This window comes from Arvicanthis niloticus, chromosome 12 (genome assembly GCF_011762505.2).
Source record: "Arvicanthis niloticus isolate mArvNil1 chromosome 12, mArvNil1.pat.X, whole genome shotgun sequence".
Classification (NCBI taxonomy): domain Eukaryota; kingdom Metazoa; phylum Chordata; class Mammalia; order Rodentia; family Muridae; genus Arvicanthis; species Arvicanthis niloticus.
In genome coordinates this window covers 61,480,145-61,506,868 of record NC_047669.1, presented here as the reverse complement: position 1 = coordinate 61,506,868, position 26,724 = coordinate 61,480,145, and the positions used below count along the sequence as shown (strand labels likewise).

The window sequence follows — 26,724 nt, the reverse complement described above, 5'->3', positions numbered from 1 at the left end:
ATTCACAACTAAAAAGACACATCTTTTGTACAAATATGTTTACGCCTGAGGTTCAATTAATCCAGTTAGTTACAACCCAGTGAAGGGAAATTTCAGAATTGCATTTTCTCTGCCCCAAATACTTTGTGCCTGTGCCTTCTACTGCCTGATTCAAACAAAACAAAGTCAATTTTTCTGTATAATTAAAATATATGGAGATATATAGAGAAGATACAGATTTCGTTACCATTTAAATCGTCTTTGGCTCAACATAAGAAAAAGTAAAACCATGGAGCTGAAGAGAGAAGATAAAATCTTCTGTGCACTAATGCCTTATTTTAAAGCATATTTAAGCCTAGCCACTTTTGGTTCATGAATAAGCACTCATGTTTTGGCAAAGGGAATGGATTCTGAACACATAAAGGAAAGGGGAGGGATAAAAGAGAGGTTGAGAAAAGAGGAAAGCTGATGAGAAGGATGAGGAAAAGAAAGGTGTGTCTATCAGAAGCATATGGAAACGAAATATTTTTCTGACTGACAAAAACATCCAAGTAGTTAGCTATTTCTCCATTATTCATATCTAAGTTTCTTACAACAACACAAGACAATAAATATATGTACCTGTCTCAGTCTCTTTCCTAAAGATGAATAGTTCACTAAGCTGCTGAAAAAAAATGAGGATGGAAATTATATTCATGGACTTCTAAGAAGCAGAGATGTGGTCATTCCATCAGTTTTAAAAAGCCTTAGAATCCTGCATAAAGGTTACACTCTTGCTCTAGGTGTCCGTTTGTATTACTACAGAGAAAACATGGGCCAGTGTGAAGCATCATGGACATCTCCTAATCTTCACCAACCTTTTCACTAAGGGTAGATGAAACCTGCAAGTTGTATACCACTTAACATGTTTTTAACTTCCAGTTAACAAAGCCTCTAAATTACCAAAGCCTAAAAAGTGGAGAATTTTGTTGTTTTGTTTTGTTTTGTTTTGTTTTCCTTAGTTTTGTTTAATTTTTCTGACATCCCAAGGAGTCTTGGTTTCTAGGACAGTTAATTCAATGGTCTGTTGACAGCAATGGAAAAGACTCAACTATTTGATTTCTTTTAATATGATGCAAATAAATGACTTTTAGCCATGGCTAGCATAATGATCCCCAGATGGTCCTCAAATGTTTCTCTGATTCTGGCTACTATGTATAGACATAAAAATAGGCAAGGAATTAAAGCAACACTTCTCTGTAGTTCATCATCATCATCATTGTTAAAAATAAAAGTCCAATGGTCTCTTGTCTGTCTTCTCACATTTTCATAATGACCCAGTCTTGAAAAATGGATAAAGAAGATAGCTTCTTTCCCTACAAGCAGAGAGCTAATCTCCAATGGAAGTAGGATTTAGGGCACTAGAGAAATATCTCAGTATTAAGGACACTTGCACTTGCAGAAGACCAGAATTTAGTTTCTAGCACCAACACCAATTGACTTACAACCAGCAGGAGATCCATCCTTCTGTTTTGGTCTCCATGTATACCTGCACTCATGAGTGCATACCCACAACACCCTTGTCACAAACACACAGACATGTAAATAGAAAATAAGATATTAAATAAATATTTAAATAACAGTGGTCAGCTGGCATAGAAAACTTAAGGGCTTTTGAAGAAGAGATTGTAAAACGTGCCTGTAAATAACAGAATCCTTAGTAAGGACAAGAGTTTCTTATGTGTGAGCATTTAGGAGCTTTGACTGATGACCAATGTGTTGTTCCTTTCATTAGATTTGGTTATTGTGAATTAAGAAAATTATTGGGCAGTTAAACCTCCCCACATTTTCATATAATTCACTTAATAGAAGCAAAGTGTGAGATAATTTTAACAAAGTGTCTTGATTATTTAAACAATGAAGAACCAGCTTCATGAAATGAAATAATTCCTGCTGAACTGAGAACATGCATACCAATGCAACCATTAAAAAGGGACATCATGTCTTGTGAAATGGTAAACTAGTGTGGTCATCCAGAAACTTCCTGCTCTCTATACATAATCATGGCAGGGACAAAGAAATTTTACTCTAAGTTCCAGCAGAAAAAAAGGGAGATAATGAAAATTTTCAGGGGTAACAAAGTCTTTGGAGATGCTCATTACCTTGGAAATACCAAGGTTGCAAGGGTTCAATCTTTATATTATCAACAACAGCCCCATATCAGAGCTAACTCTCCATGGTCAGTCCTAAAGAGCCTACTGGACCATTTCTTTTTCAAATCCTTTCTACAACATAACAAAAATACTCTTTAAACTTTAAAATACAGAAAGTGGATTAAAATAAGAAGGAATTTAGGTCCATATGGTTGAATTGTACTATTGTGATAGATCATGTAGGCAATAAAATTATTAGTCAGGAGGATAAATATCCTGAGCATCCAGTTATTCCAGGTATGTTTGTGTTCTTTCCAGCCATCAAAATTAGGACATATTTTTAAGCGTTTAGGTTAAACAAAGGAAAAAAGAAAACTAAGAGCAGACTTTTACAGAAGCTTAGTATCAGGCCTCTTGAAAATGTGGACAATTTCTTTGAAGCAAGTGAAACCATGTCAGATTTCTCTTGACCTAACAACCCACCAGACACATTACAAAACCACACACTTCATTCCCTCAGATACTAAAACAACTGGACACTATTTAAGTTGACACAGAGACTGGGGACTAGCGCTGTTTTCCTGGGTCAGTACTGAACAGGGTTGCCACTGTTGGGTTTAGGTCAGCATTTATCTTCTTGGAAAAAAAAATATTGACGGTTTCTAATTGTCCATTCCTTCAAGGGTAAATTAGGATAATACTTCACAGCATCTCTTACATTCATTCTTATTTCTGAGTTTTAGAAAAGCAATCTTGTAAACCGTACTGCAGAGCAGGGGTTACTAGGCTTTCCACTGGTACAATGAGGATCAAGGATAACTAATTAGCACATTTTACTGACATTCTGCCTGAATTGAGAACAAATCACCTGACGACTTTTTACTCTTATATCATTACTTTTTTTTTCTCTTTTGCTTTGCAGAAATGGCAGTGTTATTGTCCTCTTTGACCTTTTTTTTGCTCAGTGGGTGTCAGATGAAAATGTAAAAGAAGAACTGATTCAGGGCATTGAAGCAAATATATCCAGCCAACTGGTCACTCTCCATATTGATTTGAACAGCATTGATATCACAGGTATCTGCGAACATTATTTGATTTCTTTGAATCATTAAGCTATGAAATTAAGATTCTAGCAACATAGGAGAGAGACAGGAGAATCGTCCTTGACATTAGGAGCATGTCGGATCGCCTGAGGTAACACATTTACATGAGAAAAGTGAAATATTTGAGCGGAAGTATCAGTGAAGAGAGGTCTGGAAGCCATCAAATATAAAAAGGATTCTGAAAATGTCAGTGGGCAGAGATGTCTGCAAGTCTTGTCACGTTCTAACTATGAGTTTCTCCAATCATTCATTAGGAAGTCAAATTATAGAATTTATGATTGAGCCACAGACCTTATGAGATTAAGGTCAAGAGACAAAGACAAATGTATAATTAGAAACTGAAAGGAAGACAAAAGAGGGATTGGTAAATTTAATCTGATCAATTTTCTACCAAAAAAAAGTTAAGTTTATTCATGAAGTAATAAACCATTTTTATCCTAAGAATAAACAAAAGGAGAAAAGGATGGGGTCAAAGGTAACACTGGAGATGCTGGAGAGATGGACGGCCCAGCAGGTAGCAAAGCATGGCAGACAACTTGAGTTAAACCTCCTGAAGCTAAAAATGAAAGGAGAGAACTGACTCCAAACATTGTTTTCTAATTTCTGAAAATGTGCCTTCTTTATATATCATTCACACAAATGCACATGAGCACACACACACACAACACATACAAACATACTAACACACACATTCAACGCACACTCACATATTCTTAATACAATCTCTCTCTCACACACACACACACACACAAACAATTATACAAAATAATAAATAGTCTTTAATACCCAAACAATATGTCCCCTGAACCACTAATTTTGTATATAAAATTTCCCCTTAAGAGGGTCCCGTTGAAGAATTGGCCTTTCATTCATATAGTGTTTGAGAGAAACTTGGCTCAGGAAAATGCTAAATTAACCAATGGATTAACTTGTCAATGAACTGCTTATTGAGTGTGCTATTAGGAGGTATGGCATGCTTAAAGAACGTAAACCACTTTTGTGGCTTTATAGGACATAGATAGATAGATAGATAGATAGATAGATAGATAAGATGTCACAATTATCTTCACATGTCAGCTTAAGATACCCGAGCATTAAAAACCATTTCACTTCAGGAATTGCTTCTATTGTATCTGCCTGTGGTCATGTATGTGGGCATTTCCTAGTTAATTAATGAAGACACAATAAGCCCATAGTAGTTGAAGCCAAGCCTGGAGAGATGGGCCTGGACTGTTGAAAGACTATAGCCGAGCAAGCTATTAAAAGGGAGCCAATAAGCAGATCTGTCTTGTGGATTCTGATTCAGTTCCTGCCCCCAAGTTCTTGTCCTGGTATCCCTAGATAATGAGTAGCAATAAACACTTTCTTGTCCAAGTTGCTTTTAGTCATGTTGTTTATAACAGCAATAGAAAAGCAAACTAAATCATTTCCTAGATGATTTCTTTCTACCATGATTGTCCAACTCATCTCTTACCCAGAAACAATAGAGTTAATCGCGTAGACCTGAACCTTCCGAAGCCATGAGACTAACCTTTCCTCCCTTCAGTTGTTTATCTTGTCACATCAACAATTAAAATTTACACACACACACACACACATACACACACATGCTAATGTTACTGTATTTTCATCCTAGTTCTCCTTCATTCAGTTCATTTAAAAAATATTTTTTTCTCCTTCCCTTATCCCTCTTGCTCCGGCCTGCTTGCTTCACACCTGCCCCACCTCGTTCCCTCCGGGGCCCACTCACTCTGGCCCTGATGGCTCCGATCCAGTCTAAAGTACACTGTAGCTATCTTCAGACACTCATATGAGGGCATTAGATCTCATTACAAATGGTTGTGAGCCACCACGTGGTTGCTGGCATGTGAACTCATGACTTCCTGAAGAGCAGTTGGTGTTCTTAACCACTGAACCACCAAAATATATTTATAGTCTGTTTAGTTACAGGCGGTAATAATTTTCTTTCCTTTTCTATATTCACAGTGCCTCATTTCTAAATGCTGGAGCTAAGTATACCTCAGAATTCATATTTTGGGAATATTAGGGCACTCATATCCAAAATAATATCAGTAGATAAGTATACATGCCAAACAAAGTAGAGACAAACTGAATGGCCGCCATCTGTTCTGATAAAGCTGAAGGACAATCAATGCGGATTTGTTTTTCAATTAATTGCATAAGCTCGCAGAAGGATATGTCCCTTCTATGTTTAGACTTTTTAAGCAATTGATTCTCACACCTGTGACACATTAGTATAAGATAATTTTCTTAACAGGGTTAGTTCATGAAGCACAATTTCCAGTTATTTTTCTGCTTAACCCTTAATTACTTGCCAAGATGTTACCTAAATTTCTCTGCATCTCAAGTAAAGCCATGTTTCCTACAGTACAGACTATAGAATGGGTATGGTGTATTTTGGATACTTAATGAAGTTAATTTGAAAGTTGCTATTAGCCATCATTAGATATGTCAAATATATTACCCATCAAAGCGTTTTGTGTATAAGTCTAGCAGAATCTTGTGCAATCATGTTCTCACTCCCATTTTGCAAAAGTATAGGAACAGACTCCAGAGGGTTTTGGTAAATTGCTCATCATATACTATTTACAACAGATAAAAGACTCTGATATAGGCATTTTGAGGCTACTGTTTTTCTTCTTGATCATCACTAATGTTTGCTTATAAAAGTTATATCAATAATTTTTGAAAAATAATGCTTGATTTTTTAAGTAATTTTTTTCTGACTAAGTTTTCTTTTATCTTTAATGTGTGTTACTGTCAGTAGTCGCTTTGATAAACTATTTGACAGATGTGCTAAAATTAATCTTAATGGGTCCATAAACTTGCGTAACCTGAAAGGTGAAATTTACAGTAAAAAAAAAAAAAAAAAACAGATACTGATTCAAGAAAATCATATCTTCTTGAGTTGACTTTAGTCTGTCTTATACACATCACCAACTATATTTCAAAAGTCACTCAAGAACAGTCTTAAGTCAAAGTCATGTTATATTTGATTTATTGATTATCTTAAAACATATCTATAAACACATCAAGGTTAAGTTTTGATATTTATGGTTAATATTTACATTATACAATTTTCAAATATATTTGATTTTTAATTGATTGTTATTATTCCTGAGAATGGCAAGGTCTGATAGAAATTTTCAAATATATTTGATTTTTAATTGATTGTTGTTATTCCTGGGAATGGCAAGGTCTAATAGATTTTGTTATGTTAGTTGAATATAAACTATCCCATATACTTAAAGCAAGAATGATTTGATACTTTTCATGAATTGATACAGAGCAAAGCAAACATACCTTAAGTAAGTTATATAAACTTATTATGTACTTACTAAAAATATTTCTAAAGTATCATAGACACATAATGAATAGAAATACTATGAGAAAAAGTTAACTGGAGCTCATAAATACAGATGCCCTTTGAGGAAACATTTAAACTGTACACAATGAATTATAATATATTTATATTATAAAGCAAAGTATAAAATCATCTTTACTTTCTTCTAGCAACTTCGAATAACTTCTCAACAGCATTCCCTGTAACGACTTCAGGTCAGTATTTGTATTTAGAACATTGTTTGTGTGTGTGTGTGTGTGTGTGTGTGTGTGTGTGTTTACTTGTGAAGACATAGTATGTCCATGAACATGTAGATAAAGACCTGAAGTTGAAGAATGCTGTCTTGCATCTTTATTTCAAACTTAAGTTTTCAGACAAAAATATTGGCCAGACAGGCTGGACAGGGAGCTCTGGTAACCCACCTGCCTTTCCTCACACCCCGTGTGTAGGATTACGTATTTATACAACCAGGCCTGATTTTGATTTTTTTTTTTGAGAGAGAGAAAGAGAGAGAGAGAGAGAGAGAGAGAGAGAGAGAGAGAGAGAGAGAGAGAGAGAGAGAGAGAGAGATCAATAAAGGTTTTGTTCTGGGTAACTTTGGCTGTCCTAGAACTCACTCTGTAGACCAAGTAGGTTGGCCACAAACTCAGAAATTCACCTGTCTTTACCTCCCAAGTGCTGGGATTAAAGATATTCCACCATTGCCTGGTCATTCCTGAATTTTTTAGGAGTTCTGAGGATCTGAATTCAGTTCCTCATGTTTACATGACATCAGGAACTTTGCTAACTGCACCATGTTACCTGCTCACAACTCAGTGATCATCAAAATTCATGACACTATAAAAGAATATATTTTATTTCTGCAGCTAACAATGTATGATATGTAGTCTTCATTTTAAAATAGGAAAGTCATATTTTGGTTAAAAGTAATGTAACTGAGAATATTATAAATTTAATAATACCTAGTTATTTATGCCCAGGACAGATATTTCTGACTTTGATACTCCTGTTTTGTTTTAAACTTTATATGGTGTGTGTATTATTTTACAGCTGACCCATGTAACGAGACCCTGGGGATAACACCTTTAAAGTAATCATTGAGGAAATGCATTACATTTCCAGAAAGTAAAACCAGACTCTAATGCTACCTTATCCACATCAGCATTACTCTGTCTCTTTCAATTAAATTTTTATCTTGACTTATAATATTTAGAGCTTTCTCTTGTCTCATCAAGGTAACATCACTATTGGAAGAGATTTCTTTGGAAATTGAAGGATCTATTTTTGTACAATTAAGACTAGTTATTTTAAAATATAAAATTTATCTGTAGCTAAAAACAAAGTATTAAATACTAACCAGAAATCTGAAAACTCCTTGTAGTTCGGCCAACTACCAAATCCAACAGGCACCTTGTTTTATAAATTTCTTGATGTCAGTGTCCTAAAAATTATGTGATACTAATATTCCCTTGAGCATTGCAGAAGTTATCCTAAATGCCAATCTTAACTATTTATCATTAACAAATGGAAATTGTTATCAGATGTAAAGATAATACCCTTAGTGTTATCCGTAATATTTGAGACAAATACATAATGGGGCCAATCATTATATCATTTAGTTTTCAGTCAGACCTGTTAGGGAAGTTACCTTTTTCACATGTAAAAGACATAAAAGAATAAACAGGAGGATGGAGAGACAGCTCAGCCATTAAATGTGATTACTGCTCTGGTAAAGACCTGAATTGGACTTTGCCTATACCTTATAGCCAACAACTTTTACTAATTCAAGTTCCAGGTGATCCAGAGCCTTCTGGCTTCCAGCAACAGTTCATGTACTGACTCCATGTGAGATCAGTATTAAACAGCACAATTGTTATCTCACATTGAACCCCACTCAGCATTAATTGCACTCAGCAACTAATTAATAGCTGTAAAACAATTTTTTAAGAATCTTCCAAGATTTATCCTTAGATCTAGATATGAGGGGGAAATCAGAGATAATATATACTAATGGTTCCTAATAAGCTAAAATTATATGAGATATTATAGTTTAGATGCATTCATTTTATTTATTTATTGTACTCCATGAATGAATGTTCTGCCTGCTTATCTGTATATACACTACATGTACGTCCAGTACCTATGAAGGTCAGAAGAGGCTGCCATATCCCTGGGAACTAGTTACAGATGGTTGCAACTACCTTGTTGATGCTGGGAAGATCACCCAGGACTTCTACAAGAGTAACAAGTGCTCTTAACTCCTGAGTTATCTCTCTAGCATCACTGGATGAAACATTAAATAGTACTTAGAACATTTTATTAAGATATGCAACAATTATTTTAATGTCAGTTATCTTTTAAATAATCCACTGGCAACTTATAATCAGGATAAATAGCATTTCTACAATAGGTGCTAAAAATGTAACAACCACCACCACCACAACAACACAGACAACACAGGAAAAGCAACTCAGACTGTAACAATGATTTTCAACATATATATATATATATATATATATATATATATATATATATATATATATATAAAATCTGAGGATAAAATCAACTTTGCTTTCTTCTAGCACAACTGGGTAACTTATCAACAGCAGTTCCCACAACAACTTCAGGTCAATTCTTACAGCGTCACATTAACTTAAACTGCAATGATATTTATTTAACAATAAACTTATAACATAAATCTAAGGATCAAATCAACTTTGCTTTCTTCTAGCACCTCTGGGTAACTCATCAACAGCAATTGTCACAACAACTACAGGTCAGCTTTTAGAGCATTACACTGATTTCCATAAATATGCAAAATTATTTGTCAACTAAGATAACTATAACAAATAAAATAACAAAATATGTATAATCTCTAGATCTACACAAAATTATATAATAAGTTAGAATGTCTTAGTTAGCATTTTACTGCTTTGAACAGATACCATGACCAATGCAAGTCTTATAAAGGATAACATTTAATTGGGACTGGCTTACAGGCTCAGAGATTCAATTCAGTATCATCAAGCCAGGAGCATGTCAACATCCAGGCAGGCATGGTGTAGGCAGAGCTGAGAGTTCTACATCTTCATCTGAAGGGTGCTAGCATAGTACTGACTTTCAGGTAGCTAGGGTGAAGGTCTTAAGCTCATGCCCACAGTGACACACCTAATCCAATAAGGCCACACCTCCCAATAGTGCCAATCCCAGGCCAAGCATATACAAAGCATCACAGCATGTATTAATAATTTACAATAAGGTGAAAATTCTAAGGTAAAATATTATACAGAAAAAATATCTAATGAATAGCTAATACTCACTTAAATATTTTAATTCCTGACTTATTTTTTTGTTTTTACTAACTTACTTTATATCCTGATCAATGCCCACTTCCCAGTCACCCGCCTCCGCAATCCTTGCCTTCATCTCCATCTCCTCTCCCTTTCTCTTCTGAGCTGATGAGGACACCCCCACCCGGGTATCCCACCACCCTGGTACATCAAGTCTGTGTGAAACTAGGTTCATCTTCTCCCACCAAGGCCAGACAAGGCAGCCCAGCTAAAAGGACAAATCCATCTACAGGGAACAGCCTTTGTATAGTCCTGCTCCAGTTGTTCTGCAGTCTTAATATTTTTTTTATTTATATATTTTTAAAGTTTTTGCTATTATTTGGAAATTATGTGGTACCTCAGTAGTTTCATAAACTCTATAAAGGGACAAACATGGCTGTATATTGGGGTCTAACATCTATTGTCTGACTTACTTTTGCGTTCTGATTTTTAAAACTATGGTTATCACCCATTGCCAGGCATGAAATCACTAGGATTGAAGCATTTTCTAGAAAGGATGCCATATTTTTCAGACACTGAGATATCCCCTTTTGACTATATTCTCTGCATACAACATAGACAGGCTTGTTCTGTTAATGTGGTACTGTTATCATCAGTAATAAAATACTGCTTGACTAATTTGGTCAATTTTTTTTCATAGAACTGTACTATAAGCTAGTTCCAAGGAGGTTATTTTTCTATGTATTAATTGATTTATTATACAAGTAGAAGAATACATGTGTCATAGTCCACACATAGAAGTCAGAGGACAACTTATGGGAGTCACTTCTCTCATTCCGTGTGTGGGTCTCAGCAATCACATTCAAATCACCAGGCTCAAGAGCAAATGTCTTCCCTCTAAGCCATATGGCTCTCCCCATGTCTATCTGTGAAGTGCCATTTTCTCTAGACTCCTAGTAAGTTGTACACTGGGCTTCTCTGGTTTATTTTTTGAGATTATAATTTATATTATATTTCTCCCTTCCCGTTCCTCCATCCAAGCCCTCCCATATACCCCTCCCTGCTTTTCTTCTCATTCATGGCCTCTTTTTTTTACTGTTATTGCATGCATGCATGCATTTTCATATACATACACCTCATATATAATATATATAATGATATTCCATATGTAAGTGATATGTCCAAGATATCATGTGTGTGTATATGTGTGTGTGTGTGTGTGTGTGTGTATGCATTATATATCTTCTTTGGGGAAGACCACCTCTTTCACTCCCAGCTTTCTGTGCTTCCTTGCGTAGGATTAAGGCCTCGTGGGGTTTTCCCTGTCCAATTTGGCACACCCGCTGGTGTTATCCTTGTTCAGCTCTTACTCAGGTGGTCATGATGGTGACACTTGCCTTGGCCTTAACTTAATCTTCATGGTAAATGGCCAAAGTATGCCCCAAGATTTGAGTAAACTCAGCAATGTCAAACACTCAAATCTCCAATTGCTCTCTCCCAATTGGTTGAAAATTCTCAGACTCCAGGAATTCCTAAAACAGAAGGTAAAAATTGAACACTCTACACAAAGTCACAAACATACATTGGTTCAAATTAAAAATTTGGCCATGATGATATAGAATGTATATGTTACATTCTAATTTGTAATTTTAATATTTAGTAAATATATAAAACATCCCATGGATCTCAGTAGTACTCTACTTACCAAGCATGCCCAGAGCTCTAGTTTATAATGGTTAACATCATATAAAATGTTATATAAAATTGCTTTTTCTTGAGTCAACATGTTCTAATTCATGCATTGACCAACTTCAGCAACTACTCCTCGTACACTTAGAAAGCGATTTAGCATCTTATAACTTAATAAATATCACATAGAGTATAAATAATAAAATTCATACCTGAGATGCTGCCTAGATATTTCTTGTTACTATACAGTAGACTAAAAATAAAAAGAGAAATGATTCAGATGCCCTGTCACTGTGGACACCACAGCAATTCACACAAAGTAAGACAACCAATATTGATTAGGTCAGTTTTCCTACTGACTTACATCAAAATAACAACACTGATATTAGTAGCAACTTCATGTTGTTATAAAAGAGATTTTTCTAATACTAGTCTTTAAACATGATTTTCAATTGGTGGTGTTCATTTAAATCTGGTAACTTATTCAACAACAAGTATTGTTTCCAACCATTTTCTTTCACTGAACTGTCCTAATTAACTCATAGGCAATTGTTGTAAGGTAAGTAGCTAGTGAAATACAATATTCTGCTTGGCATTAAGTTCATGTAGCACATGAGTCCTGAATCCTACCTCTCATTTATTCCTCCCATACAGCGAGACACTATAGATTTATAGAGAGGAACGAGGCAATTAAACTTGAAAACTGCAGTTTCCAAGCAGTAATTTATTATGAATATGTCTTTCAGGGATGTTAAGTTTATTCCCATTTTTATATGCCTTGAAGATAGAGTTTGAGAAAAATCAACAAACACATGCATCATATACCCGACATTAGTACTGTAATAAATTCTGCCAAAGAGAATTTTTATTTGATAACAGGTAAAAAGTCCATGTGGATTATGTTCTTTTGTTCAGCTGCTTTTGTCGCCAATTACTGTAAAGTTTTACTAACCAATTTGGAGCACTGGAGGGGAGCAACAAGAGCTAAGGTAGCATCAAACAGATTGATTTCTTGGCTGCTGTACTGTGCCTGGAGGGGCTCTTTGGGGCACTTGCTCATATGCTTGCAGGCTTCCTACGCGGCAGCTTGTTCTAGTCTTTGTTGCTGACTGTGCAAGCAATGATTTCAGAAACACAAAGGTTTCAATACTATAGCCTTTCTCTATTTCAGACAAAATGCAACATCTTGCCACAATTCTACCATGGTGTAGAATTTGAGTATAGAGGAAGGAAAGTAACAGTCTGGGGTTTTTTGTTTGTTTGTTTGTTTGTTTGTTTTGTTTTGTTTTGTTTTTGGGGTTTGGGTTTTTTTTTTTTTTTTTTGAATGACATGATGGTGGGCCAAAAGAATCTAGAAAGATTAGTACCCTTAAGCCAGACATTTTATCGCTTAAAAAACATATTGTGGTCCTCAATGGAGAATTTTACTTTCATACATTTTTTAAAAAATTTATTTATTATGTATACAACGTTCTGCTTGCACATAAGCCTACAGGCCAGAAGAGAGCACCAGATCTCACTGTGGATTGTTGCAAGCCACCTTGTTGTTGCTGGGAATTGAACTCAAGACCTCTAGAAGACCAGACAGTTCTCTTAACCTCTGAGCCATCCCTCCAGTTCCCTGTTTTCATATTTTTAAGCCTTCTTCACTCTTTCGTGACCTGGTCCTAGCATCATTACATCTAGATAAATTAGACCTTTCTATGTATCTTATATTGATGTCCTCTTGTCAAGTCATCACATATAATCCATGTTTGTCTAACTAAGCTACTTTTAGGAATTCTTCTTAATCCGATTTAAATGTGAGTTCTCTTGTGAAGATAGTTTTAACATTTGCCTCATCCTCAATAATACTCCTGCACCCTTAACACCTCATTAAAAATGATTAGCATGCAGCTCAGCTGATAAGTGATTGCCTCCTGCTAACCCCTGGGTGTAACTTTTCACTGGGTGTAGAGTATACATCTGCAATTTCTACACCCTCAAAATAGAAGCAGGATGGTCAGAATGTCAAGGTCACCTACAGCTACATAGGGAGCTTGAGACCTGCTTCAGCTTGAGACCCTGTCTCTAAATAAATAAATAAATAAATAAATAAATAAATAAATAATTTAAAAAATAAACCTACTAAAATGATCAGTGAACTATTTTCCCATATCAGGTTGAGGGAGAAGAGATGCTGTATTATTCCACACTTTTTCTCCTTTTATGTTGGTCTCCACACTTTACAATTCCATGACCATAAGTAGCCATAAAAACGTGTTGATTAATGATCACTAAAGAGATATGATAAATCATCACAGCCAAAAGCCACTTGAAAAACGAAAGGGTTTATTTCAGCTCACAGTTCCACATCATAGTCTATCACTAAGGGAAGTCAACAGATCAGGAATCTGGAGGCAGGAGATAATGCATAAGTGCCAGTTACTTACTCCCCAAGGCTCGCTTACCTGGCTTTTTTATATACCCCAGAACCACCTGCCCAGGGGATGCACCACCCACAATAGACTGGGCCCTCCCTAAACAGTCACTAATTAATAAAGGCACCACAGGCTTGTTTACAGGCCAATCTTTTCAAATGACTCCAGATCAAGTAAAATTGACATAAAATTACTCAGCACAGGAATCAAAGGGTCTTGAGCACCATCTCTCCCCATGTGACTTAGGAGGTCAACAGATAATAGAGAGACAAGAACAACTTTGCTTCATGAAAGCAAAGATCCACAGGCCGCATCAAGACAGCCAAATACTTTCTTTCCTAGTTATTGCCCCTAATACAGGCTTCCAAGCATTGAAACATAGAATCTTTGGGCCTGTAGTAAAATAATGTATACATTTAAGTATGTGCCTTTTTTTTTCCTACCTGTCTATTTACCGCACTATCAAAGATTATGCCTTTTGAGAATTGGGACACAGCAAATAAATAACTTGCTTGATAAATAGCACCTATATTCTAAGTATTATGTGCATTTGGGTTTAATAAATAATATTTATTTCTATTTTTATTTTATTAAGTGAGAATATTCTACCATTTGAAAATAGCATTGATACTTATACTATGTTTTAGATGTTAAATTTTCCATTTGTCTTCCAATGATTTATGTTTATTTTAATCAAAAACATATTTAAAGGTCTAATTTAGATGTTTATGTATTCATCAACTCTATCTATTACGTGTTTAGTTTGGCATATTGATAAAAATATTAGATTTTTTTCCCCTGTTGATTTCATAAAGCATAAGAAATAACATAATTCATTTTATAGTTTTTGTTCCAGCAGATGGCAGTGCAATGTTTCTTTTACTGTTAGGAAGGCCAGTGGATGTCTTTACTCATTGCACATACTAGAGGCATTAATATCACTCACTGGGTGGAAAGAAAAAGATATGAGTTTGAAAAGGAGACATAGTGGGGGAGTCTGGGAAGAGTTGGAAGGGAATTATGGGTACAAATGATCAAAATATATTACATACATGTATTATATTTTCAAAGAAGAAATAAAAACTAAAGGTCTTTGTAAAAGTTATAAAAAATAAAACAAAATGTCACAGAACTAAATTTTTAAAAATCCCTTAAAGCACCATTGATACTCAAAGCAAAAACTAAACTGTTTAAAACTCAAAATTCAAAACTGTTCAAAATTCAAAAAAAAAAACTTCAAATTTCCACATTTTTTTCTGAAGACAAGATACATACTATCATGTAGGCAAATAGGAATATAATTTATTCTTAGGATTGAACTTAAAATTTCAAAGTGAATTTCTAGAAGTATGTGTGTCCTGGTATGTCTCTATACCATGTCCATGGAAGCCAGGCAGTTAAAGGATAAATGGACTGAGAGCTACAGAATGACATTCCTAGGTATACAGAGCATTCTCTAACATCCTGGAGGGATGCATTTGTATTGGATGCCCTAAAAAAGGGCTGAGATTTAAAAAGTAGAAGATTGTGGAACAGAAATAGTCAAAGGGTTTCTCCAATTTTTTTTTTTGCAAAGTGCACTTGCAAATAGACATTTTATCTCATGTCAAAGTGCCTTTCTTTGAAACATTTTCCTATGCAGAATGTATAAACTTTATGAAATCCACTGTATTTTCAAAAAATAACATTCGAAGTACATGAAGTTTCTACTACATGCTATGATAAACTTTCCAATATATTATCTCATATAACTCAACCTTATTCAAGGTAGGAATTTAGGGACTTGGATACTTCTTTATTGCTGTGATATGACACCATCACCAAGGCAGGTATAGACTTGGGGTAGTGGTTGTGAGCTTACATCCTGATCAAGTATGAGACAGAGAGAGAGGCAGAGAATGCTAACTGAAAATAGCTTTAAAATGTCAAATCTGGCCCCTTATGAGACATCCTCTGCAGCCTAATCACACCTCCTAATCTTTTCCTAGGAGTTCCAACAACTGAAGATCATGTATTCAAATATACAACCTTATGGGGGGGGAGGGGATTCTCACTCAAATCACCATAGAGGCTAAGTGATTAAGTGATTAAACTATACATTTACAAAAATAAAATAAACAGCATCAGTATTCAAATTTAAAATCAGTAAAAAATACTTTTTATAGAATTTAAAGTGATATAATTTTTATGAATGACTGATTCATCAAAATAAATAAATATTTCTTTTTTTGCAAAACGAAGTACATCAATTCATTTTGAAGCTAAAGTGATGAAAAACATACAAGTAACATTCAGCCATTGTGTACACTGTGTATAGCTAACCAATCAGAGATTTACTGTCCAAAAACTTATGATTTGAATCTGTCTTTTAAGGCAATGTCTCAATAGAGTGCCAACCTGGTTCACGTCCCTGTGCTAATTCGTGGAACTGTGTAACAACTGATTTGTTTTGTGATGGAGAAGTGAACTGTCCAGATGGTTCAGATGAAGACACTGGGCTATGTGGTAAGGCCACTCACCTGCTTTCACCCTTCATCTTTTCTTCTCCCTGATAAAACACACACACACACACACACACACTGCACAACATACTTGCAAGCACACACACTGAAAAACACACATGCAAGCATACACATGCACACACTCATGCACACACATTACATCTTAGCTAGCTGAAACCAATGATTTTTTCCAATAAACATATGCATAATCTAATATAAAATCTAAAAATATATTATTATAAACTTAATTACATAATACTAGGTGCAATTAATTTTACATAAACCCATTTGAGAACACTGTGGGGAATTCTGTGAAAAGTCATGCATCACTCAGGTAGGTGGGGATGTTTCTTTTCTCCATCTCTCTTTGTCTTAAGCTACCCTGATTCTTAGGTCAAAGCACTAATAATACATTTTCATAATATTTTCACACTTACATAATATCATTGCCCTTACCCCTTTCCTGACAGAATCAAATCAGTGAGCATTATCCACTGTTCCTCGTTGCTTTTATATGCCCCTTTCAGTTCTATAAATAGTACAGTTGTGAGTAACAACTTAAGTTCTTCTAAACAAAAACCACTGTTTTGTCGTTTGTTCTGTTTGTTCTTGTTTTAATTGCATCATTAGTAAACACTTAAATAACACATGCACTACACCAAACACTAATCCAGATAATCTAAATGGAATCTCTCTTTGATTTATATTTTGTAGTAGTTTGGCTGCATTTACAAAAGCTCACCAGAAAGAATCTCATTAAATATTGTACTTCCATGTGCAATCTCTCATCATGTAAGTGTAAATTGAGATTGTGAGCAGTGAAAAGTACCATTCACTTAGACTAACCTATAATTTATTTTTGAAAACTTAATGAGAAGCCTGAATTAAGCATGTTTGTGTGTGATCCGTAATCACCTTTTTACTTCTGCCTTTTAAAGAGAAGGTCTGACCTTGAACTCACCATTAGAATAGTCCTGACAAAGGCTCCTGGGTGCCGGGGTAGCAGACCAGCTGTGTGATATAAGACAACTCTATAACCCTCATAAATTTAATTGTGAACAGTTCCTGGGATGTTTTAGGTCTGTCTGTAATTTCTTTGTTCTGTGACTACTGTGTTCTCATATTCTTTGACATTAGTCAAAAATAAAGATTTGAATAAGGAACTAATATAGAAAAATCACCTACCCACTAGGTCCATGCTTCCTAAGACAGGTCCAGGTCTGTACCCCAGCAACCACTCAAAACAGCACCTACACTTAATATTTTTTTTCACTGAAAATTCCCAAATCAAATGTTCTTGGATAAATTTCAAGCACACAGAATTGAACTATGTACTTTGAAATGCAGTTGTCATGTGTTGGGTAAAAAGAACAGTCTGTGGGATATTTTAAATTTATTTTAGATAACTATGTTACTCAAAGAGGAAGGTGAATGTTACATGTTTTTATTCCTGGCATTTTCCAAAACCCTTTACAAGAGAATATGATCCACGTGTGCCATCAAGAGGAAACACTGGCGGTGCTGATTTCTGTTTCAAAAACTACAATTCACATCAAAATTAGACCTATAGCTTTAAACCTACGGACAAATGATCAACAACCTTTAATATAGGAAGTAATGAAACAACACTAGGCAAATCAAATAATTTGTAAATGTGTCTCACTCTTTGGTCCTAACTAATTTTGCTTATTTACTGAATTCTTTGTTTTTAAACTAAGTTGATAACAACTCATAGCAAAAAAAAAAAAAAAAAAATAGTCGTAGGATTAGCAATATGAGAATGATAAATTGTCTTCAAATAAGGTTTAGAGTAATACATTATTTTTCCAAGTCACAAGATGAGTCTCAGTATCTAAATTAAATGTCTGCTTTTGTTTTAAACGCATGAGGATCTGCCTGATTCGTTTCAGTGGCTTTATATTTATTAAACCTTAAGGTCACCCAGCTTTCAAGTGACTCTTCAGTTTTGTGTGCTTACAATCTCTATTCTCCTATGTGTACTATAAATTTAGCACTGCTTTCATTTCTGAAAGATAGTTTCAAATCATTGTTTAGACAAGGTAGCAGAAAAATCAATCAAAGGAACTTTCTTCAGCAGCAGGTGTTTCAGAGCACAGGTGGTCTTATTCCTTTTTAATCAGCAGTGGTGGTGAGCCCTGGGCCCTAGACAGCCCTTCAGCACCAACTCCAATGTTTAGCAGCAGGACACCATCCCGAAACCCCCATGCATCAATCCATACTCAGAGAAAAAAAATGTATAAGTTAATTTACGAGTTTTCTCTGTGAGAAACTGACCTTTGATCTCTTATTTATTGATTTTTTTTTTTTTACTCCAGCTGCGGGCTCTGATTCTAGTTTGTGTTATTAATAGAGTCATATTAATGATTGCTTCTGTACTGAGTTTCTGTATTTGGTTTTGGTTATTTAGGTTTGTACAACTTATAGCTGACTATAGCTAAAATAAGATTTCTTTAAATTGTGTTCCTCTTCTGATTAGTATTGGATCAGCAAGAAAGTTTACTTTTTAGCTGACCTATGTAGAGGGATGATGCTGAATCACAGCTCTTGGGCCAAGGTACGGGGCTGTTTCAAAGTTGTCACGTGTTCTTGTAACCTGCATGCTCAAACGTGTGCACACGGTATATTATTTGCTGTGTCTGCATAGATTGTGTTTAATTTCTATATCATGCAGAATCCAGCACGTGAAGAAAAACAGGACTGGTAAATATTGAGCCAGCAGAGGGAGCTCATGCCACTGGGACTATTTTGTGAATGCAGGCATCAAGTCTGTGGCTAACAGGATGGCTGCTGTCATTTGCAGATTGACTTGTATCCCACTCAGAATTTATTGAAGTGTGCTTCTAGGAGGCTGTCAGATAGTCACAGAATCACGATTCTAAACACTCTTCTTATTCATAGTTGAGATATATTTTTAATGCTTCTTTAATCCCGAGAACCCATCTTGCTTCACTGTCAACTGTAAAACTGCCTTGTTCAAACACATTCTATAAAAAATAATGATGCTATCTAACCAGAGTTTTCTTTCTTTCTTTTTTTTGACATGATATTGGCATCGTGACCATTGTTACTGTGAATCGTTTAATACTGTTGTAATTTTAAATGCCTTCTGAGATATTCTATACTTTTGTTTGTATTTTAGAACTAGCACAGTCCATTTAAATTAGAATAAAATACAGATTATTTACTGGCAATAAAAATGTGAAGATTCATAGAAAATTAGACAGGCTAGATGCCATGACACAAAACCCTAGCCACTGAAGATGATAATAGCCCTCTTAGTTAAGTGGCTGATACTTACCTAAGCATTAGGGGTACCAGGTTCTTGCCTGTTTCCCTCTCTTACTTGGCTCTTTCATAAACTGTTCACAGACAAGAAGATATTTAGGAACAAACACAAGTTAGTTCTAGAAGTAGTTGATTAAGCAACTCATTCACATGACTCCATATGACTTCAAGGCATCTGAGGAAGTACAGGAAAGTCATTTGTTCCTGAGTGACCAGTCAAGGGCTTCAACAAACACAGAATAATCTCAATCTTGTGTAAAATTACAAATCAAATCATACAGCATGACCCAGTTGATTCCTTTCCTCTAGAAATATGTCAGAAATAAATCCGAAGAACAGCTAAGTTTCATCAGCAGTAATTAACAGCTATTGAAAATATTTAATGTGTTCAGTTTTCTCATCTTTATATTTCACCTCTTCTTTGTTTCATGCTAATACTAAAATGACTTATCAATAACCTTGCAAAAGATGGAGATTTTTAATTTACTTTTGCTTGTTTGATGAACATTGTCTTGGGGAATTGCAGATAGAGGCCTCTAGAGGAAAAAAGGCCGGCTGTGAATATTATTTATGAACAATTAGGTGGATTAAATAATCCCTTGAATTCCAAGACTGTGTAGAGCTAATGCTGCCTGACATATTCACGCAGCCACAGTTTGTGATGGAAGATTTTTGTTGACTGGAGACTCTGGGGTTTTCCAAGCCGATCGTTATCCAAGGCCAGATGAATCAGGTGTTGTTTGCCGCTGGATCATCCGGTAAGAGACCATTGTCTATGACCTGCTCTTGGGTCTGAAAATCTTCCAACATAACATTTTTCCCTTTCTATAGTATCTTTAAAATAATTATAGTTTTCAATTAACAAACAATTGACTGGCTCAAAGTTTCTCTTTCAGTCGGAACCTTAAAAACTACTCTATACCAAGAAAAGCTTTGTGTCTAAGAAATGGCATCAGTATACTGGGATCTAAACTATTGACTCAAAACAAATTTTAGACATCATGATCAGACTTTAATTAAATTAGTCAAATAAACCATTTAACTTTTCTCCTTTTAAAACCATTTGCTATATTAGAGATGAATTTACCACATAACATGGTTCCCCCAACCCCCGTGGATCAAAGTATTGAAAATACAGTGAATTTTTTTACAAATTTAAAGGATAGATTAAGTAGAGATAAAATGTTCAATATGCCATTAAAATATTTGGAACACTGAGTTTAGCCACCTTGTAATGTATAACTGCATCCAGTGCTCTGTAATGTAGACAGAAGAGATAGGCCCTGTGTTTTTATATCTAGCTTCTTCAGATTCTAGATGTTCACATAAAAGTGAACAAATCCCTTTCATCTCAAATTCCCACATCCACTTTGTTCAGAATCTATAACAATGGGATCAAAGTCATTATATAATACAATAATGAGCAAAACTTGTTTAGCACATATCAAATTTCCTCTGACATGTTTAGCTAAGAGACAAATACACAATGTGTGAATATTACATTAGAAAAGTATCTATTTCCTTTAAAAGAAATCAGAAGCAGACAAAAGTGCCTAATATATAATATAGAACTCTAGTTATTTTTACCTTTATTTCCAGAAGCGCTTCACTATTTCTTTCATTACTTTAACATATTTATAATTATTTCTTGCAGTTTTGAAGTTATGGTTTTAATTGAAATACAATTACATCACTCTCCCTTTTTCTCCATTCTCCCCCCCCCATCTCCCCACTCATGCCCTCTCAAATGAATGACACTTTTTCTACGATTATTATTGTTACATAAGAGAGATGCACACATATTTAAATTCAACTGCTGAGTTCGTTTTTTGTTGTTTATGTTGTTGTGCAAGGTTGACCACCATGCACTGGATAACCAATAAGAGGTTTAAAATAGGGAAGAGGTTATTCTCCATCTCTTAGACATGCCTGTTTTTTTGTTTATTGTGAGTTACCATTTCTGATCCAAAAGGTAGCAAAGAACCAAATGAAATTGTTCTTCTCCTCTGCTCCTTAGTTCTTCCTCCAAAAGGCAGAGGTCAATGAGCAAACAGCTCTCTGCGTGCTTCTCTTATGTCCATATGAATTATAATGTTAAACCCACGTTGGATGAAAAATTTACTATTTTCTTGTCTATAGACACCAAGACTGCAATTAAAAGATCAGTCTTCATTTTTCCTTCTTTTCTTCCTTTTCTTTTTCTTTTTCTTTCTTTCTCTTATTTTTTTTGGGGGGTGGGGGATTTTTTCCATTTTTTGTCTTCTTCAGCATTGGCTCTAGCTTCACCAGTGGTCTTATTGGTAGGTCAACTCAACATTTCTCTGAACAGAACTAGCAGCACCAAAATTAACGACACACCCTCCACCTTGCCTCCCTCCTCCTCTCAGTCTGGGTTGGAACTCCTGCACTCCCACTCCTCATATGCTTTATTGTATTCCTGCAGAAAGCAAGAAAGTCTGAGAAAACGTTTTCTGCCATAGCTACATACTCTTGCAGCTTTATAAATTTATTACTGCAGAATAATAACTCCATTAAACTAAATATGTGCAATGAACCCATCTGCTTTTTGCCATAAACTATTACTGAAAGTTATCCTGACAGCGTTTAATTCATGAGCATGTAATAATGTATACAAATATTGGAGAATACAAGAATGAATCAGCAAATTTGACTTTGAATCACAAATTTCTGATAAGCAAGACAGTAAGTATGTGGCTAATATTATCACTGACATAACAAGGTTATAGGTAACATCATCCACATAAATCAGAAATCAGAATTGTTTTAATGTTCACAGTTTGCAGACTCTATGTCATCTCTAACAAAATATTAATGATAATTTTACATAAATAAAAAGCATTCACGGAAAATGCAAAACCACAGAAAAAATAGAATGGACATGTATTGTCACTGCTCTTGACAAATAATTTCTGAGGTGTAATGTAGCAAAGCAATGTAAGCAAATGGGTAAATAAAATCACCTTCAAATTAGCCGCTTCCGTAAAGCAAATGAAACATTAAAATTGTAGAAACACAGTTTTAAGTAAGATAAATTATTTCCTAATCATCCACAATTCTAGGGAGTAAACATCTAAAAATCATTTTAAAAATTCGATAGTAACACCTTACAAAATAGTAACAACCTGAGTAAAAGTGAACAGGGCTAGAGATCAGCAATTAAGAGCATTTTCTATTCCTTCAACAAACGTGGGTCTGAGTCCCAGAATACACAGGGCATCTTTCAACCATTTATAACTCCAGTTCCCAGGCAGTAGGCTCACAGGTAGATATGCAGGTAAAACATCCATACACATAAAAATGGTTTTTAATTGAATTAATGTGTGTCTTCATGACATTTACCAAAAGAAAGTAGATAAAAGTTTCATTAAACATCAACCCAATGGGATAGAAACGGACAAGTACGTGACAAATTTTGAATGTTCCAAATAAGAAATGACCACCACTAAAAGCATTTACCAAAAGCAGATGGTAGGACCCCTGTATAAAATAACAAAATAAGTGTTGGCAAAAAAAGGGGGTAAATAGAAGCTTTTCTTTATTAATAGTAGAAATATAACGTGTTGAATGGCATTACTGTTATACAAATACTATATAGTTTATTTTTTTAACCTGTGATCCAGTTCAGGTTATTGATACAAAAGACAAATATCTGGATAGCAAAAGACACTGCAATTTTCTGAACATACCAGCAGCTTTTTACAATGGTCTGTATGTGGACTGCAAATATTGTAGAACATCTTTATTCAGCATACAAAATGGTTTCCTATCCATTAGTCATGATTGCAACTTGAGAGTTAAAAATAAAATATGCTAGAAATAAGGTAATTATGCCAGAAAAATTCTGCATAATTCCAATTAAGTGACATTCTTAAAACTGCTAAATTCTTAGAATAATGTTCCTGGGCTGGGAGGGGCAGAACATTGAAAAGCATTTGTTTAATAGATGCTGAATTTTAATTGTGCTAGATGAAAAGTCTTAAAGGTGTATGTTCTGATAGTGGTGAACAGGACTGTATCTTATGGTTAAATCTGTAGGATAGTTTATCCGTTATGTTTTGTATCACGAGAATGGAAAATACAATCAAATTTGTAGAATGCATTGAGATTCATCACAACTTGAAATTTTTATCTTTTTTTAATTTAGTGTAAACCAAGGACTTTCCATTAGAATGAACTTTGGACATTTTATTTCACATTATACAGATGTGTTGGATATCTATGAAGGTATAGGACCTAACAAAATTTTAAGAGGTAAGTTCAACATAGAATTGATTATCACAATTGATAAGAATACTAACTTGACACTTGATTTACTAAAAGACAGATGGCCTTCACTGTCAAAAATAGGACATGAGTGCTGTACCTTGTCTTCTTGCAGTAAAGTAGCTTTTTAAAAGTCATGGAAATTAATGTATCTATAAAGATGTTATTTGTTGTTTAAATGTTGACCCCATTTGCTAAAATCAAAACAACCCTTAAGATTGCATTCTCTTTATTCATAACACTGAGTAGGTTACAAACTAAGAATCTCTAATCTTATTTTCAAGTATGTCCTCAGTCTCTCCCGAAATAATAATAATAATAATAATAATAATAATAATAATAATAGTAATAGTAGTAAAATGTCTGGCATAGCACCTGCCATAGGAGGAATCTCAGTAACAAAGACGTGCAAATGCTGTTACTGTGACAGACAATTTGTCATTAGTGCAGAGACAGTGATGGAGTCATGAAAAAGCAGGAAATCAACTGGCAGTCCACACCAGACTTGTGAACTTCATTACACTTGACTTAAATTGCAAACCTTGATTGTCACAGAGAATGAAATCAGAGGGAAAATTCCAGATGGAAATTAAATATGGATGAAAAACGCAACATGGAGCAAAACATGTATAGTAACCAGCTTTCCTCGTAACTGAGGGGAAATAAAGAGAAAACAAAGTTTCAAATAATTCATGATGTTAAGCATAATAATTTCACCTTTGAATTATATGAATGATGCAAATGATTCTGAAACAGTTAAGTGGTTTCGATTGACTTCTTAATGATATGTATTTAAGCATATCCCAAAGATACATATATTGTAGCATCTATTATTGATCTAATATTGCACTGGATAATCAGTATAAACTTTCTAATTTGACATTGTCAATAAGCTTGTAAATGCATATTACCGAAGAGTAAAGTGAGATAAAGGGAAACAATCTAAGTTCAGAGAGTGTCAGAGGCAGAAGTCAGCACATAGCTTTCCACCTTTAAATATTGTGAAGTCCTATGCTGTGTTCTTCAAGCCCAAGTCAATCATCATAATGAGGATGCCTATAACACCCGAGATCATAGGCTCACATTTCACCTAATGTAATAGAACAATCAGCTGATAATCTGTTTTTGTAGCTTAAGACTGCAGTTTTCAAAATAAAGATGGGGAAAAAAAGACAGATGGTTAAATACTGTGACCCAACTAAATATCAAGAATGTCTAATATGTCATCAGTAGATATTAGCTACAATCAGCACTGACAGTGTATAAATCAATGTTTCAGTCTTCTCAATAAATGCTTCCCAATTAGTATGAACTATAGCAAAATACATCATGCTGATGATAAAATCTATTTTTTTCTATAGATGTACAGTTTTCATCTTTCTTTACTCTTCAAATACCTGTTATTTTTTAAATGTATTTTCATATACTTAGTTTTGCAATTAAACAATAAGCGAACCTTGAAATAATTAGGCATGCTAATGTCAATAATATAATAGCAATTATCATAAAATTGTTATATGGAGCTAATATTCCCAAAGAGAATGAGTCTATGAACATGTATTTAAATGACAACAGTCACTTAAAGACTTTATACAAATGTTTCAAATTTAAATTATATGTATATCAACCTTAACAAGAAAAAATAATAGGTCATTTAAAATTAAAACACTCACTTCTAACCCCAACAATGTTTTTAAAATTTAGCATATATTCAGTATTATAATAACTCAGGATTTCTTTATTTAGACTTAAACTAAAAGGCTAATATTCTTATACTATGATAATACACTACAAAAATCAAGGATTCCAGTAGTATTTGTCATAACTATACATCTTTTATGAAAACACAGCTAGCAACTTTATTTCAACTTACAAGCGTTTTCAAAACTGTTTTTACAGCTCTTGTTTGAAAGACGTTTTTCCAAGCTATCTTTCATTGAATTCTGAATTCAAAATGTATAGCTGAAACTCTGTTGTTGTTTTATCATATTAGAAAATGTATGTATTTATCATATTAGAAAATGTATTTCTTACTTAAACCTGAGGCAATTATCTTCAGAAATTATAAGGAAAAAATATCCAGTATCACAAAATAATTGTTATTTGCATTGTTAAGGTAGTCAAAATAGATAAATTCCAGAAGTATTCATTAGAAATACTTACATAATACTTCTAAGTAGATTGTCAGAGTTAGGTCAAAGTCTTGCTCTTTAGGTTACACTCATTAAGACATGATCTTAATTCAGTGATTTAATAAATATTAGTGTTAAATAATACAGAGATGTGCTGTGAGCAGTGGACTTCTTTTCATTATTGCCTAAAATAATCTGTATTTTTCTAAAAAGCTATGTATATGTGGGGTAAAGAGCACTGTTTGATCTACATCTTCTGTTTTTTTTAATTTAATTTTATTTTTTAATTGGATATTTTATTTACATTTCAGATGTTATTTTCTTACCCAATCCCCCCCCACCCAGGAACCCCCTATCTCATCCCCCCTCCTCCTGCTTCTATGAGGTACAGCCTCAGTTTTGTTGTTGTTGGTTTTTTTTTTTTTTTTTTTTTTTAAGAGTTTCACGAAGTTTCTCAGGGTAGTTGTATTTACCTTGTGCCACCAGAATGTCTTGAACTTGCAATCCTCCTGCCTCAGTCACCC

The 26,724-nt window shown here is 34.5% G+C and overlaps 1 protein-coding gene across 2 annotated transcripts in view; it reads left to right on the top strand.

The window, feature by feature from the left end:
- The window catches only part of Tmprss15 (transmembrane serine protease 15), a 101,389-nt gene that overhangs the window by 6,695 nt on the left and 67,970 nt on the right, over positions 1-26,724 (top strand). For both annotated transcript variants that reach the window (XM_076943094.1, XM_076943093.1), the window contains exons 4-8: positions 3,034-3,185; positions 6,749-6,793; positions 16,351-16,482; positions 20,434-20,542; positions 23,950-24,056. In XM_076943094.1, coding sequence (XP_076799209.1) covers positions 3,034-3,185; positions 6,749-6,793; positions 16,351-16,482; positions 20,434-20,542; positions 23,950-24,056 — 545 coding nt within the window. The remainder of the gene's footprint in view (positions 1-3,033; positions 3,186-6,748; positions 6,794-16,350; positions 16,483-20,433; positions 20,543-23,949; positions 24,057-26,724) is intronic.